Here is a 13,811-nt window from a genome sequence, read left to right as displayed (position 1 = left end):
GCATAGTGAGGATTCTGTGTCCTTACAGCTCCCTTCTCGATAAAGGAGGTCTCTGTACATTTTTTTTGAGCTACAAGTAATGAGATGGCGAGGTGAGATGAGGTTGTCTAAGGGTTAGTCTTTGAAACAAAAAGTGTTCGAAGAAAATCCATGCCTAACCTTTCCCCATAATGAAAAGACGAAGAAATATGTTTTCGTTCTTATCTACATAACATTGTGGTTCCTAGACCGTAATTTATTTCCCTAAATTCAGGAAGCAATTGTAATGTCTATGTTCACTAATGCTTCCCAAGAGACCAGGCTAAAATAGTACCAAGCACATAAGAGCTACATGATGAATATGTGTTTAATGAAGCATGCACACATTAGGATTAAAATTTTAAGATGTTTCCTATCAAGGGATGTTAATGGTTGCTGTTTTTCTTTCTTCCCCAGGCTTGTAACTGCAGCACAGTGGGATCCTTGGATTTCCAATGCAATGTAAATACAGGCCAATGCAACTGCCATCCAAAATTCTCTGGTACAAAATGTACAGAGTGCAATCGAGGGCACTGGAACTACCCTCACTGCAGTCTCTGTGACTGCTTCCTGCCGGGGACAGATGCCACAACCTGTGATTCAGAGACTAAAAAATGTTTCTGTAGTGATCAAACTGGGCAGTGTACTTGTAAGGTATGTACCCCTGAAAGGCAGCAAGGACAAACGTTACTCACTTGTGATTCCATAGCTCAGCTGTAGCTTCACTCTACTACACAAAAACCAGTTGTCAGACACTAAATAAATATATATAGCAGATATTTATATATATCTGCTATATATGTATATATATATATATATATATGTATGTCGGTGAATATATATACATGAATTAATGAATATATATATTCGTTGATATACAGATAAACTTGCAAGCTCAACTTTTCTCTTTGATGGTAGATATAATGTATTTAAATACTTCAGTAAAATTGTTTTTCTTTCTTTGTATATTCTCTACTTAAGAATAATATCCTGTCCTGTCTAGATCGAGGAGGATTGTTCTCCTAAGTATCACGGGGTGAAACAATCACAGCTCAACAATAAAGCTTATGAAAACCTCTTTCTCATAATGTTAACCTGCAGCCCCTGTATCCTGAAAGATACATTTACTGCTGTGGAAGTTCAGGAAAATTTCATCGCATAGAAACAGTGACAGTAAAAACAGGGACTCTATGTACAATTTCAGCCCTCATTAATATTGCTAAATGATGTAGAAAAACAGCCAATTAAAAAAGATAAGAGGGATTGATTTTTCCCTTTACATAGTTCTGAAAAATCAGTCCCAAGATAAAGGCAGTGAAAACTGTGTCAGAGGCAGCTTTTTGAGTTAAAGTGGTGTAGGCAGAGCCAGAAGAAAAGGAAAGGAGGAAACCTTGATGGTGACTCTTAATTCAGTCCTGAGGATTTAGGCAAAAAGCCACCTCTTTCAGGAAGGACATCAATCAGTACAGTCTGCAATGCTATATTATTACTTAGTACAGTTATGCTTATCACATGCTTACTGCATGTGATAGATATATCATTCCATATATACACTATATCAGTAACAGAAATGGGACAAAATTTTAATCTCCTGACTATGTTTTTAAAACATTTCATAGAACACTAAGAAATGGTATTTTTACTTTGCTTTTGAAGTTATCATGTTTAATATTGCTCATAGCAAAATGGTTAGAAATGTACTGCTTAGGTTTAAAACACAATTAGGCATATCCTTAGTCATAGATTATCTATTTTAAAAAAGCACTTAAAAAAAACCATGATATCCTAGGTGGGTGCTGATACCTCATGCCTGTAATCCTAGCTACTTAGGAGGCTGAGATCTGAGGATCACAGTTGAAAGCCAGTCCAGGCAGGAAAGTCTGTGAGACTCTCATCTCCAATAAACCACTCAAAAAAACTGGAAGTAGAGCTGTGGCTCAATTGGTAGAGCGCTAGCCTTGAGCACAAAGAGGCTCAGGAACGGTGCCTAGGCCCTAAATTCAAGCCCTACAACTGACCAAGAAAGAAAGAAAGAAAGAAAGAAAGAAAGAGAGAGAGAGAGAGAGAGAGAGAGAGAGAGAGAGAGAGAGAGAGAGAGAGAGAGAGAGAGAGAGAAAGGAAGGAAGGAAGGAAGGAAGGAAGGAAGGAAGGAAGGAAGGAAGGAAGGAAGGAAGGAAGGAAGGAAAGAAAGAAAAGAAAAAAAAGCATCCTAACAATTAGTTTAATAGTATGTATCATTTGAGAGCTAAGATGAGTGTTCTATTTTGGTTTGTTTTATGATTGTAAAGAAATACGTTCCTAATATCCATTCTTCAGTTGCTTCCTCATCCTTTCCTCCTACAATCTTGCTTATCTGAGCTTTGAGGGACTCCTTTCTCTCCTCAGGTGAACGTGGAAGGTGTCCACTGTGACAGGTGTCGGCCTGGCAAATTCGGGCTTGATGCCAAGGACCCACTTGGCTGCAGCAGCTGCTATTGCTTCGGTGTTACCAGCCAGTGCTCAGAAGCCAAAGGGCTGATCCTCACGTGGGTGAGTATGGAGCCAGTGAGCCATGTAATGGTGTAATGGTGTAATGTTGGTCCCTGCTGGCATCTTTTAGCTAGGCAGTGAGGAGTAGTAGGAAATGCCAAAAACATTTAAGTCACCTTCTCCCCTGTGCACATTCAGAAATGGTAGAGGCACTGGTGTGTCATTAGGCAGTTGAAATAAATGCCTTCTGTAGATTCTTCCTTCAAAAATAGTTCTTTTAGCCAGGCACCTGAGGGTCACACCTGTAATCCTAAGGCTAAGATCTGAGGATCATGGTTTGAAAACTGCCTGGGCAGGAAAGTCAGTAAGACTCTGATCTTTAATTAACTACCAAAAAAGCCAGAAATAGAGCTATCTATGGTGCTAGAAGTAGAATGCTAGCCTTGAGCAAAAAAGCTCAGAATCAGTGCTCAAGTTCTGAGTTCAAGCCTCAGGGATGGTACCAAAAAAAAATTGAAAAAGGTAGTTCTCTTACTACTGATGCAGAAGAAATGCCAAAGAGAAGCAGTCTCAGCATTATTGTGCTGTAGCATAGGAAGAAGCTGTGTTCTGAGGGGTGAACATGAACATTGGTATGACTGAACATAGTAATGGAAACCAGGATTCATGGCATTTATTCCAGCTAGCCTTAGGGACCTGTCTAGTTTCTGCCAGTGAACACATTTGCCTTGACAATATTAATTTTCCCATATCTTTTTCTGTTTATGAATTCTACTGTATTATTGTGAAAGAATGCAATTTTTGGATACTATGATTTGTACCATCACCAAAAGGATTTATCTTCTACCATATATAGACCTCACCCACAATGATACTCCTTTTTCCTGTGAGAAAATCTCAGCCAAGAGATGATGGATGAGCAAACCATAACTTCGTTTTAAAAGGAAATCCAAAGACTTCACCTGAGCTTTTCATTGTCCTTTGACCCCATGTAGGTGATGCTGCAGGCTGAGCAGATTATCCTGCCTCTGGTGGATGAAGCCCTCCAACATACAACGACCAAAGGCATCACTTTTCTGCAACCAGAGATTGTAGCAGACATGGATCGGGTGCGAGAAGATCTACATCTGGAGCCTTTCTATTGGAAACTCCCTGAACAATTTGAAGGAAAGAAGGTAAGAAGTTCTCTAAAAATCCACGAATACAGTAAAAATGAATTTTTGGAATGAAGCCATTCAGAGATGTACCTACATCCTCACTCTTCATTTTGTGTTGTCAGTTGATGGCATATGGCGGAAAACTCAAGTACACGATCTATTTTGAAGCTCGGGATGAGATAGGTGTGTCTACGTATAAACCTCAAGTTATCATTCGAGGCGGGACTCCGAATCGTGCTAGAATTATCATCAGGCATATGGCTGCCCCTCTCATTGGCCAGTTGACAAGACATGAAATTGAAATGACGGAGGTAAAGTCACTCACTGGCTGCTGCAAAGATTCTGATGGTTTCATTTCCAGCTTTGTTAATGTTTCCTTTCTTACATTGACAGAGAGAATGGAAATACTACGGTGATGATCCTCGAGTCAGTAGGAGTGTGACCCGGGAAGACTTCTTGGATGTACTGTATGATATTCATTATATTCTTATCAAGGCTACTTATGGAAATGTCGTGAGGCAAAGCAGGTAAGTGAGGACAAGGAATAGTCAAATGAAGATCTTCTCGGGTCTCAGACATGCTTCAGAAACGGTTGATTTTTAGTGTGTAATTTTAGTAATTATAGAAGAGCAAACCAAGTGTGAGTTCAAGTGACTTCCTGATCAAAGTTATTGTCATTCCTCACAAAAAGTAAGAAGTACAAGAAGTATGAGGAGCAAGGTAAAGGGGAAAAAACTGACATGGTAAGTTTAAGAAGCAAGTTAAATTTTCAGGAAGATTAAGCAGGTACTAGAAACTTGTGCCTGTAATCCTATAGACTCAGGAGGGTGAGATCTGAGGATCAAACCCATCCTGAGCAGGAAAAATTCATGAGACTCTTGTCTCCAGTTATAACCACCAGAGAACCAGAAGTAGAGTTGTGGTTCAAAGTGGTAGAGCACCAGCCTTGAGTGAAATCGGTGCCCAGGCCCTGAGTTCAAGCCCCACAACTGACAAAAAAAAAAGAAAGAAAGAAAGAAAAGAAAGGAAAAGAAAAGAAAGGAAAGAAAGAAAGAAGGAAGGAAGGAAGGAAGGAAAGAAAGAAAGAAAGAAAGAAAGAAAGAAACAAACAAACAAACAAACAAACAAACAAACAAACAAAAATTATTAGGATGTAATTAACTCTTCTATGAGTATTATAAGATTACAAAGAAAGTGGCCTCTTTTATATAGAAGCTAAACCAAACACAGCCAATTTGGTCCAGTCTCTTGTAACCATGATTATTCTGCTTTATGTACCACCGTGGACCATATCATATTGTCATTTACCCTATTTAACATGTCCTACAACAACTGGGAAACCTAGTGAAAAGAAATAGAAAATCACAGAAGAACAGCAGGAGGGCATGAGGTATCATGGAAACCAAACAGTGGGCTGCCTCCTTCAGTGTTTGCACAAGGCAAACAGCCCATTTGTTTTTTTACTTTTTTTAAAATTTAATTTTATTGTCAAAGTGATGTACAAAGGGGTTGCAGTTACCTACGTAAGGTACTGAGTACATTTCTTATCAAATATTGTTACCCTCTCCCTCGTTTTTCTCCCACTTTCCCTCCCCCTCAATGCCCAACTTGTAAAGTTCATTTCCAATATGCTGTCTTGTGAGTATTGCTTTTACATTGGTCTGCCCTTTGTCCTTTGTCTCACAATTTTGTTGTTCTCCTTCCCTGTATATGCAATACACAGGGTACCCAAATCAAATACAGTGACAACAAAGGATAAACCATAGGGAGAAAAATTTTAAAATGCAAGAAAAAAAGAAATAACTTCACATAATACATAAAAACAACAAGAAGGAAAAACCTCTTGTTTCTCCCATATCTTGGAGTTTATTTTGCCTGGCATCTTCTTATATAGTGAGCTATTGTGATCCTCTTCTAGGACTTTCTAGACAAATACTGATTATTACAAATGAAGGAAAACATGGAGCCAACGTTTCTTTGCTCCAGTAGGGCTGCAGGGTAGAGACAATTTCAAAATTTTAAAGAACGCTTTGATTTTAAAGAGTAAGTGTGCACTATTGTTTTCCATGAACTTGATTATAAAAGGAAGGAATGTTATGGTACCAAAGTTGAGGGATAATATTTAATTTGAAAGAGAAGTAAGCACATTTATAGATATGGAAAAGTATGAATAACCATGAAAATATTACAGAATTAAAATAAAAGAACAAAATAGATGTCAGCAGCATGTATACATGCAATCTGTGTCTTTAGAAGGAATAAATTACCAAATTCAAGTGGATAAATTGAGGCAGAAAGTTGTTTATTTCATATAGTGTCTCAATTGCTCTTTTTTGTGTTTTTCTATTATGTTCTGTAAGCATATTGAATTAATATATGTTGCAAAATAGTCATTCATGATAAATCAGTAGACCAAGCCCGAAAAATCAGATGAAAAAGTATGACACTTATTGTTGAGCTAATGAATCCAAAAACTTGATATTTTAATCTTTTGCTATACCAAGTACATCATAGAACAGTAAACCATTCATTTCATGCAAAGATCCATACTGCTTTCCTGATTAACACAGAGACTTTTGGTAAGAGGGTAAACCAAGGACCAAATTTACTTTTTAGTCTTTAATCCTATGATTCCCTTGTTATACTCTTCATTGCAGTAAGCAACAAGAGTTTATTTTTGTGCAAATAATAAAAACCATATACTAAGAATTACTATCAACTGTATTGTTGTTTTAAAATATCAAACATATATAAATGGTAAAAGACAAAACATTTTTGCATAACATGGACATGCAAATTGATTATTTTGCAAATTCTCCCAAACAGCAGTAAGTTTGGTACTTTACAGAACATATTACCAGTGGCACTGATAAAAAGAATGTTGTCACTCATTGTTCACTGTATTTTTTTTGACTCAGCAATTTCACCTGTAACATTGCCATTTTTATCCTATGTGTCCCCTTCTCTTACCACACTTTCCCAAATCTCGTGAAATGAAATTCTTTGGCTTTAGTGACAACTTTGTGAAACTTAAATTAAAAAAAAAAAAAGATTTCCTTTTACTACGCTCCATAAAACCTAGAGTTATAATCTAGCAATAATAGGAACAAATAAGACAGATCAATAGCAGTAGCAGTTATAAAACAGATGAGTCATGACAAAGGTTTTGAAAAAGGCTGAATATTCTTCCCAAAAATATCACATAATCCCACACCTTATTGTTACATAAATTTTTAACAGTTTCACAAGCAAAAGAGTTGAAGAGAAACATTAGATGTTCAGCTTGAGATTCAGACTTTTTCTATCTTTGTCAGGGCAGTTTATATATATATATATATATATATATATATATATATATATGTATATATATGAACATATATATTCATTTGAAGACATATTTATATACATACATATGAAGACACTAAATCTGTGGTTCCGTTTATAGAAGGGCTTCCTTCCACCCATCATTCTAGTTGTTTAATCAAAGTCATAACTCTGTTGCAAACAGGATCATTATTTTTCTGACTATCTCAGTCCTCCAACCTTCTGCCCTTTGGGATCCCATAGAGCTTCCTGAGAAAAGTGGTGTATTGCAGAAATATCTATCATTGCCATAATTCACATTTCTTTTAATTTTTTAAATCACTTGCTGATCAGTTTTGTGCATGTATGTGTAAGAGAGAGAAGGTGAGATGATGCTCTTTGATGGTTATAAAACACCATTTGACTATGTCAACAAATTCTATTTGACTTTCTTGTTTCTACCAGGTCTTGGTGGAGCTGAAGGTGGAGGCTTTTGTATTGGAGGAGTGTGGCTTGTTCACAGTGCACAACACTATGTGTACTCTATAAAGGGGAGATTAAAACCTGAATTTTACCTTATCTTGTGTTCATAGAGGCTGACTAATTTTCCCAGTACAGATTATTACAGGGGTAGTCAAACCAGAATGTGCATTCATAATTCAATAAAACTTACATCTGCTTGTTATGAAGTTTATGATTAAACTATTGGAGGTATCTTTTACTGAAGCAAGACAATTCATTGTCTCATTTAAAAGTTTATTTGCAGAACATTTTCATGTTTCCAGTTAGTTGGTCATGAAATGGTCTGAGTTTATGGACTGCATATACTTTAATGTATAATTTCATATTAATGAAATAGGAATCACTATTTTCTCTGTGAATATTTTTTGAATTATAAAGACTTTTTATCAATGGGAAGAGTGATGTAAGTCATTTAAAATATTCATTTAATAGTGTTAAAAATATTAATTTGAAAGGCTCTTTATCCTCAGAAAGATCAATGCCGTTAGATCATGTTTGATCGTTGATTCTAGATAGCTTTCTAAAGTTTTAAAAGGACATCCAGACACTTGAGAGCCAGAAGTAGAGGTAGCAGTAAATTAAAAGCAGTTGCACTAAGGACTACAGGAGATATTCTATTGGAGAATGACCTTAGGTTGTCTGTTTAGAAGGATATAAATGTTTAATTAATTGACTGTGTCTACCTCAAGCCACTTACATTTTACAAAGTGGAAAAAAATCTTTATAATAACATCTCAACAGGAGAGCAGACCTTCAATTTACTAAGCTCCTTATGATTTCTGGTTATCTTTTGCTAATATGTAACCTCAGTCTGGAAGGAAGCAAAAATACACTAGTAAGGTGAATGACACCCAAGTCCATGAAATATAGGCAGGTTAAAAACAATGTAGTTAATAGCTTGATTTAATCATCCCATACTATGTACCTGTATAAAAATGTCATATGAACATATTTAACTATTATTTGTCCATTGAAATAGTATCTATTATTTTCTAAGTAATAGGTATGAGGTGACCTGAACTGACTGTGCTTTTATCTAATATGTGCTTGCTGTTTCCAGAATTTCTGAAATTTCCATGGAAGTGGCTGAACCGGGACAAATCACAGCAGTGACTCCTCCAGCTCGACTGATAGAAAAATGTGATTGTCCTCCAGGCTACTCTGGCTTGTCCTGTGAGGTAAGCCAGCTGTTACTCACCTGCTTATCCCATCCCCACAAGGAGCCAAATGGAAGCATTCCCAACACTACCTGTGTCCAGTTGCTTTGACATTAATCCACATCCTTAGCCCCGTTGGATTTCATCTCACGTTCACACCTGTAGGAAGGCACAGCATCAAGGAGATGACGCTGCTCTTTCTGGGCATCACAGATCCTCGCAGAACAGACATACTTGAACATCAGAAGAGTTTGGAAAACATGAGCAGTCAAGGAAATAATGTCTTCCAAGGTCCCATTTCTGATAACTGATCTATTTTCTTGGTGCCATTTCTGATCAGTTAAACAGTTAGAAGCATTTAAACTGCAGTGGTTATGAGATAGTACGATTATATTGAATTTTGAAAATGTTTTATTTAGAACAGAAAAAATTAAAAAGAAACTTATGCAGTAAGGAGTAGGCCCTTCCCATCAACACAAACTTCTCAGGACATAAATTTATTCCAACAATGCTACTGTTATTCAGCCATTATTTTTTAAGAATTGCTTTTATTTTTAAAATATTTGGGGGGAAAGATTTGGAGTGCTTTCAAAACTTGTGAATTTCCAGATCTTCATCTTCAGGCAAGTAATTTAATTTCTACAAATCCTAACCATTAAAAGGAACAAGACATGTGGTATTCATAAACTTGCTTTGTTAAATTTCAACTACTTTGTACAAGTCCCTAAAGATAATAATAAGCAAAACAAGGAACAAGGTAACAACGGAAGGTAGAATGGATGACTAACTGCCCTGGGTCTGAAACTCAGTTTCACTATACACAAGAGATGAGACTTGCTTGGTACAGGTGTAAGCTGTGGATAGTAAACACCCAAATCCCTGAGTAGCTGTTGCCATCTTTGAACTGCTGCAGCCTGGACTCAGACTCCTGATATAAGGGATTCCAGGACATGTTATATCCTGAGACTCCCAGATTAGTTCTCATTAGATACAGTGGTTGATACCCATGGCAGATCAGTAACCCCTCTAGCCTAAGCATCTTACAGACTGAATGTCCTGTGACTTTGAGCACTCACCATGGTGCCTGGCAGGTAGTTGATGTGAGTAGTCAGGTTAATATGATTACCAATTTTAACTAGCTACCTGTACATGGATTAACTTATTTATAAATAAGATTATGCATTTTTCTCTTATAAATAAACTTTGGGAGGTTTTTGTTAAGCCTGGGCCTGTAAGGTCGATAATGGCACTAGTTCAAACTCAGAGTACAACTTAAAAACATTGTATACAATGCTTCTGTCCTAAGAGGGGCAGGTAGCACAATAAAAAGAATGTGGCCTCAGTAAATCCTACCTAACTCCACTGCTCGGACAGAACCCTTGCTTTTACTTGTTGCTGAACCTCAGGTCTTTGACCTACAAACACATCATAGTGTTTAATTTGAGTGTAAACTTGAAGTGCATGAAGCTTGGTTACCATCATATGGATTTCTCATTGTTCAGCGGACAGTTTCAGAGGGTAATGCCAGTAACTTGTGAAGCACCCTTGAAAGGATTGTAAAGCATTTTTGTTAGTGTTCTGAGGTCAATGCTCATTTGAATATGTCCACTTTGATTTAATAAATTATTCACCTCATTATTAAATACATTGGCACACATACCACTAATCTATCTCTGTGTGTATGCATGTGTGTGGCTTTCTGGCTGTCTGATTGTCTATCACCTTTCTAACATGTTATATACAACCCTTCCATATATGCATATTTACACAGATTGGAGATCAAACGTGAGATGGTGAATATATGCAAATGCACTGTTTCCAGTAAGCGTGGAAAATGAAAAGCTAGAGGACAGAGAGAATTTGAAATTTATCTAGTCAAGTCTACGGCCATACCACCCTGAACGCTCCCGATCTTGTCTGAAATTTATTTAGTCAAGAGATAAAGTTGCATTTATTCAAAGGAGTCTGTGGCTTTATGTTGGTCAGCTGTGTAGTCTTGGTCACTTCTCATATTTGCTATAGTTTTGGTTATTATATAGGTATTCAGACTATAAAATGACAGGTTGGCTTTTGAAGTTCTGAAATTCTCTGACTCTGCAATTTTATTTTAATGTAAAAGATACTCAGCTATGAGTCAAGGGGGACCTTTAGCTATGTGGAAAATTATTACAGCTCTGTTTTTTCTGAATTTACTTAAAATAATATTGTTCTCTTATCAACCAAAAACATTGGTAGAGTGTAAAATATTATTTTAATGCAATACATCTTCTACTGCAGATTTTAAATATTACAAATACTTTTCAAATAGTATACTCTAAATCATGCTTCTTCATTAATTTCAGTAATTTTCCATCACATAAGAATATAAATTAGCACAAATAATGCAAATGATAAATGATAGAAATTGAGAAAAATGAGTAATATGTACAAATATCCACATATATTTTGTGCCTTTGCCTAGTCCTGTGAATTTCAATTATATTCTTATATACAGATAACAATTACAGGAATACTTAGCAGAGAAATTATGGAGATAAAGGCTTATCTCTCATAATGAGGTACCTGATGTATTCCCCACTATCTGTTGCCTCTAAGCTGTTATACATTTGGGGGGGGGGGGTCAGTCATGGGGCTTGAACTCTGGATCTGGTTGCTATCCCTCAGCTCTTCAGCTCAAGGCGTGCTCTACCACTTGAGCCACAGTGCCACTTCCAGTTTTCTGGTGGTTTATTGAAGATAAGAGTCCCAAGTACTTTCCTGCTGGGGCTGGCTTTGAACCACAATCCTCAGATCTGAGCCTCCTGAGTAGCTTGGATTACAGGTGTGAGCTACAGACACCCAGCTTGTTAAATATTTTATTTAGAATTCATGTTGATTCTAAAGTGTAATTACCCAGGCATAAAATCTAATCATCAAAGTGAAAGTTAAGGACAGTTGTGAAATAACACATCCCATTTCAGTTACATATGTTTTGGGTCCTGAATACAAAGCAATTTCTTTAGAATGTTTTGGATAAATCTATGGTATTCTAGAGACATCTGCCTTCATAGTTATTCATTTTATGGGTTTTTCCCAAAATATAGTTCTGGAGAGAAAAAAAAGAATTGATTGCCACTAATAATACAACCAACTAAAAAGATAATTAGCCTTTACTGTGTCCTTTAATATTACTGTACTGGAATTTTCTTCATTAAAAATTCTAGGTTCTCAAAATATTTAAATTATTGCAATTTATTATCTGAAGTAGAGACATCATTACTTCTAGAAGTAAAAAAATGGATACAATTTCTGCAAGAGATTTGTTGTTCTCAGAGCCACTGAGTTGATAGTACATCATCTTTCCATCATCACCTTTTGTTTGAGCATTGCCTAAACTAACACAAACACTGTTTTTTGTCTGCAGATACCCTTTGTATTTATAGAATAGAAAATAACAACTGCAGGGCTGGGAAGGTGGCTCAGTGGTAGAGTGTTGCCTTGCATGCATAAGGTCCTGGGTTCAATTCCTCAGCACCACATAAGTGGTAGAGTGCTAGCCTTGACCTGAAGAGCTGAGGGACAACACCCAGGCCCAGAGTTCAGGCACCACGACCGACAAAAAAAAAAGTCATTAAGCTTTCCAAATACAAATAAAAAGATAACAAACAATGTTCAAAAAAAATAACAACCACAATTTCTGTGGAAATCAAAAATGCACCAATTATCTCTAGGTTATGCTTTAATAATTTCAAACAAATAACCCTACTTCCCATATTTAATGGAGCACCTAACTCACAATTGAACAGCTGGTATTTTGGGGGTTGCCAGTCAGATTCTTAAATAGCAAACTACTTTTAAGTCCCCGATTTATCCATAGTATCAAGTATAAAATCTAAAACAAATTTGTCTCCTTACTTGTAGATTTAAGACTCTGTTTCCATGTGCAGTCATGTGATACATAAGGATGAAAACACATTTTGAGAATTGTCACTGAACAATTTATCATGTGCAAACACAGATTATACATAGCAAAGCAGCTATGATACTATACTACTAAGCACTATAATCTTATAAGACCACCCTTGTATAGGTTGTCTAGTGGTGACCAAAACTACCTTCATCATATGGCTATGCACACAAACATAAGAAATGTGCTATGTTGGGCTGGGAAGGTGGCTCAGTGGTAGAGCGCCCTGGGTTCCATTCCTCAGCACTACATAAGCAAAAAAGAAAAAAGCCGGAAGTGGCACTGTGGCTCAAGTGGTAGAGCGCTAGCCTTGAACTGAAGAGCTGAGGGACAGTGCCCAGGCCCAGAGTTCAAGCCCCATGACCAGACCCCCTCCAAAAAAAGAAATGTGCTATGATGAGGCATATATTGTAATTTTCCCAATAGACTGGAACAACAATCACAATTGCTTTCATTTTTACTCTACCCTCAGCAACTATACACAAACTTTATCTGGGAAGGAAGCAAATGTATTGACCTATTTTATATCCAACGTTAAGTATATCATTAAAGCATCACAATAATCCTATATCAAAACATAACTTGCTTATTGAGTGCTTACTGCTTCCTCTACAAGCTCACATTTTCTACTATCATCACTTATGATTTATGATCTTCAGTCTTTGAAGTCCAGATGGCTAAGGGATTTGCCATGATCACTAGGCAGCATTAAAACTGCAACTTAAATCCAAGTAAGTCTGTTTCCAAACTGTAGATAAGCTTACACTCACGCATTGTGGTATACAAACTTCTGTTCCAGGTGAAGAAACTGAGGCAGTCTCCAAAACCTACACACATCATAAATAGTAAATTGAACAGGACTAAAGTCAACTTTGACTGATTGCAAAATCCAGACAAGGATACAAGACAGTGTTTTTACTGGCTCTTGCACAACGGGCTGTTTTTGTTGTTGACTCTGAGAGAAGAAAGGAATGTTGTGAAACTTTGGGACTTGCTGGATCTCTTACTCTTTTGTTTGATTCTCATCATGCTTCCACAATTTTGTACAAATTTGATTTCACTATTTTGAAGAGACATCATGCTGTGAAAGAAAAGATAGAAGTGGAACAGGAGAAAATTGAGTTATGCATAATTTAGGACATGGGATGAGAACTTTGGAAAAGTCTGAAATTGAAAACAAAGCAGTTAAAATGAACTGAAAAAAATAAGTTCCTTTGTTTTTCTTTAATTTTCTTTGTG

The 13,811-nt window shown here is 36.6% G+C and overlaps 1 protein-coding gene across 1 annotated transcript in view; it reads left to right on the top strand.

Annotated features, from left to right (window-relative positions):
- Positions 1 to 13,811, top strand: part of Lama2 (laminin subunit alpha 2) — a 565,166-nt gene that overhangs the window by 379,020 nt on the left and 172,335 nt on the right. The window contains exons 23-28 of the mRNA XM_070010715.1: positions 436 to 672; positions 2,404 to 2,547; positions 3,483 to 3,662; positions 3,767 to 3,955; positions 4,038 to 4,171; positions 8,530 to 8,647. Coding sequence (XP_069866816.1) covers positions 436 to 672; positions 2,404 to 2,547; positions 3,483 to 3,662; positions 3,767 to 3,955; positions 4,038 to 4,171; positions 8,530 to 8,647 — 1,002 coding nt within the window. The remainder of the gene's footprint in view (positions 1 to 435; positions 673 to 2,403; positions 2,548 to 3,482; positions 3,663 to 3,766; positions 3,956 to 4,037; positions 4,172 to 8,529; positions 8,648 to 13,811) is intronic.

Source organism: Dipodomys merriami, unplaced genomic scaffold, assembly GCF_024711535.1.
Source record: "Dipodomys merriami isolate MVZ:Mamm:240054 unplaced genomic scaffold, mDipMer1.0.p SCAF_8, whole genome shotgun sequence".
Classification (NCBI taxonomy): Eukaryota; Metazoa; Chordata; class Mammalia; order Rodentia; family Heteromyidae; genus Dipodomys; species Dipodomys merriami.
Note: the sequence above shows the minus strand (reverse complement) of the source record. Positions and strands in the feature narration are given on the sequence as shown.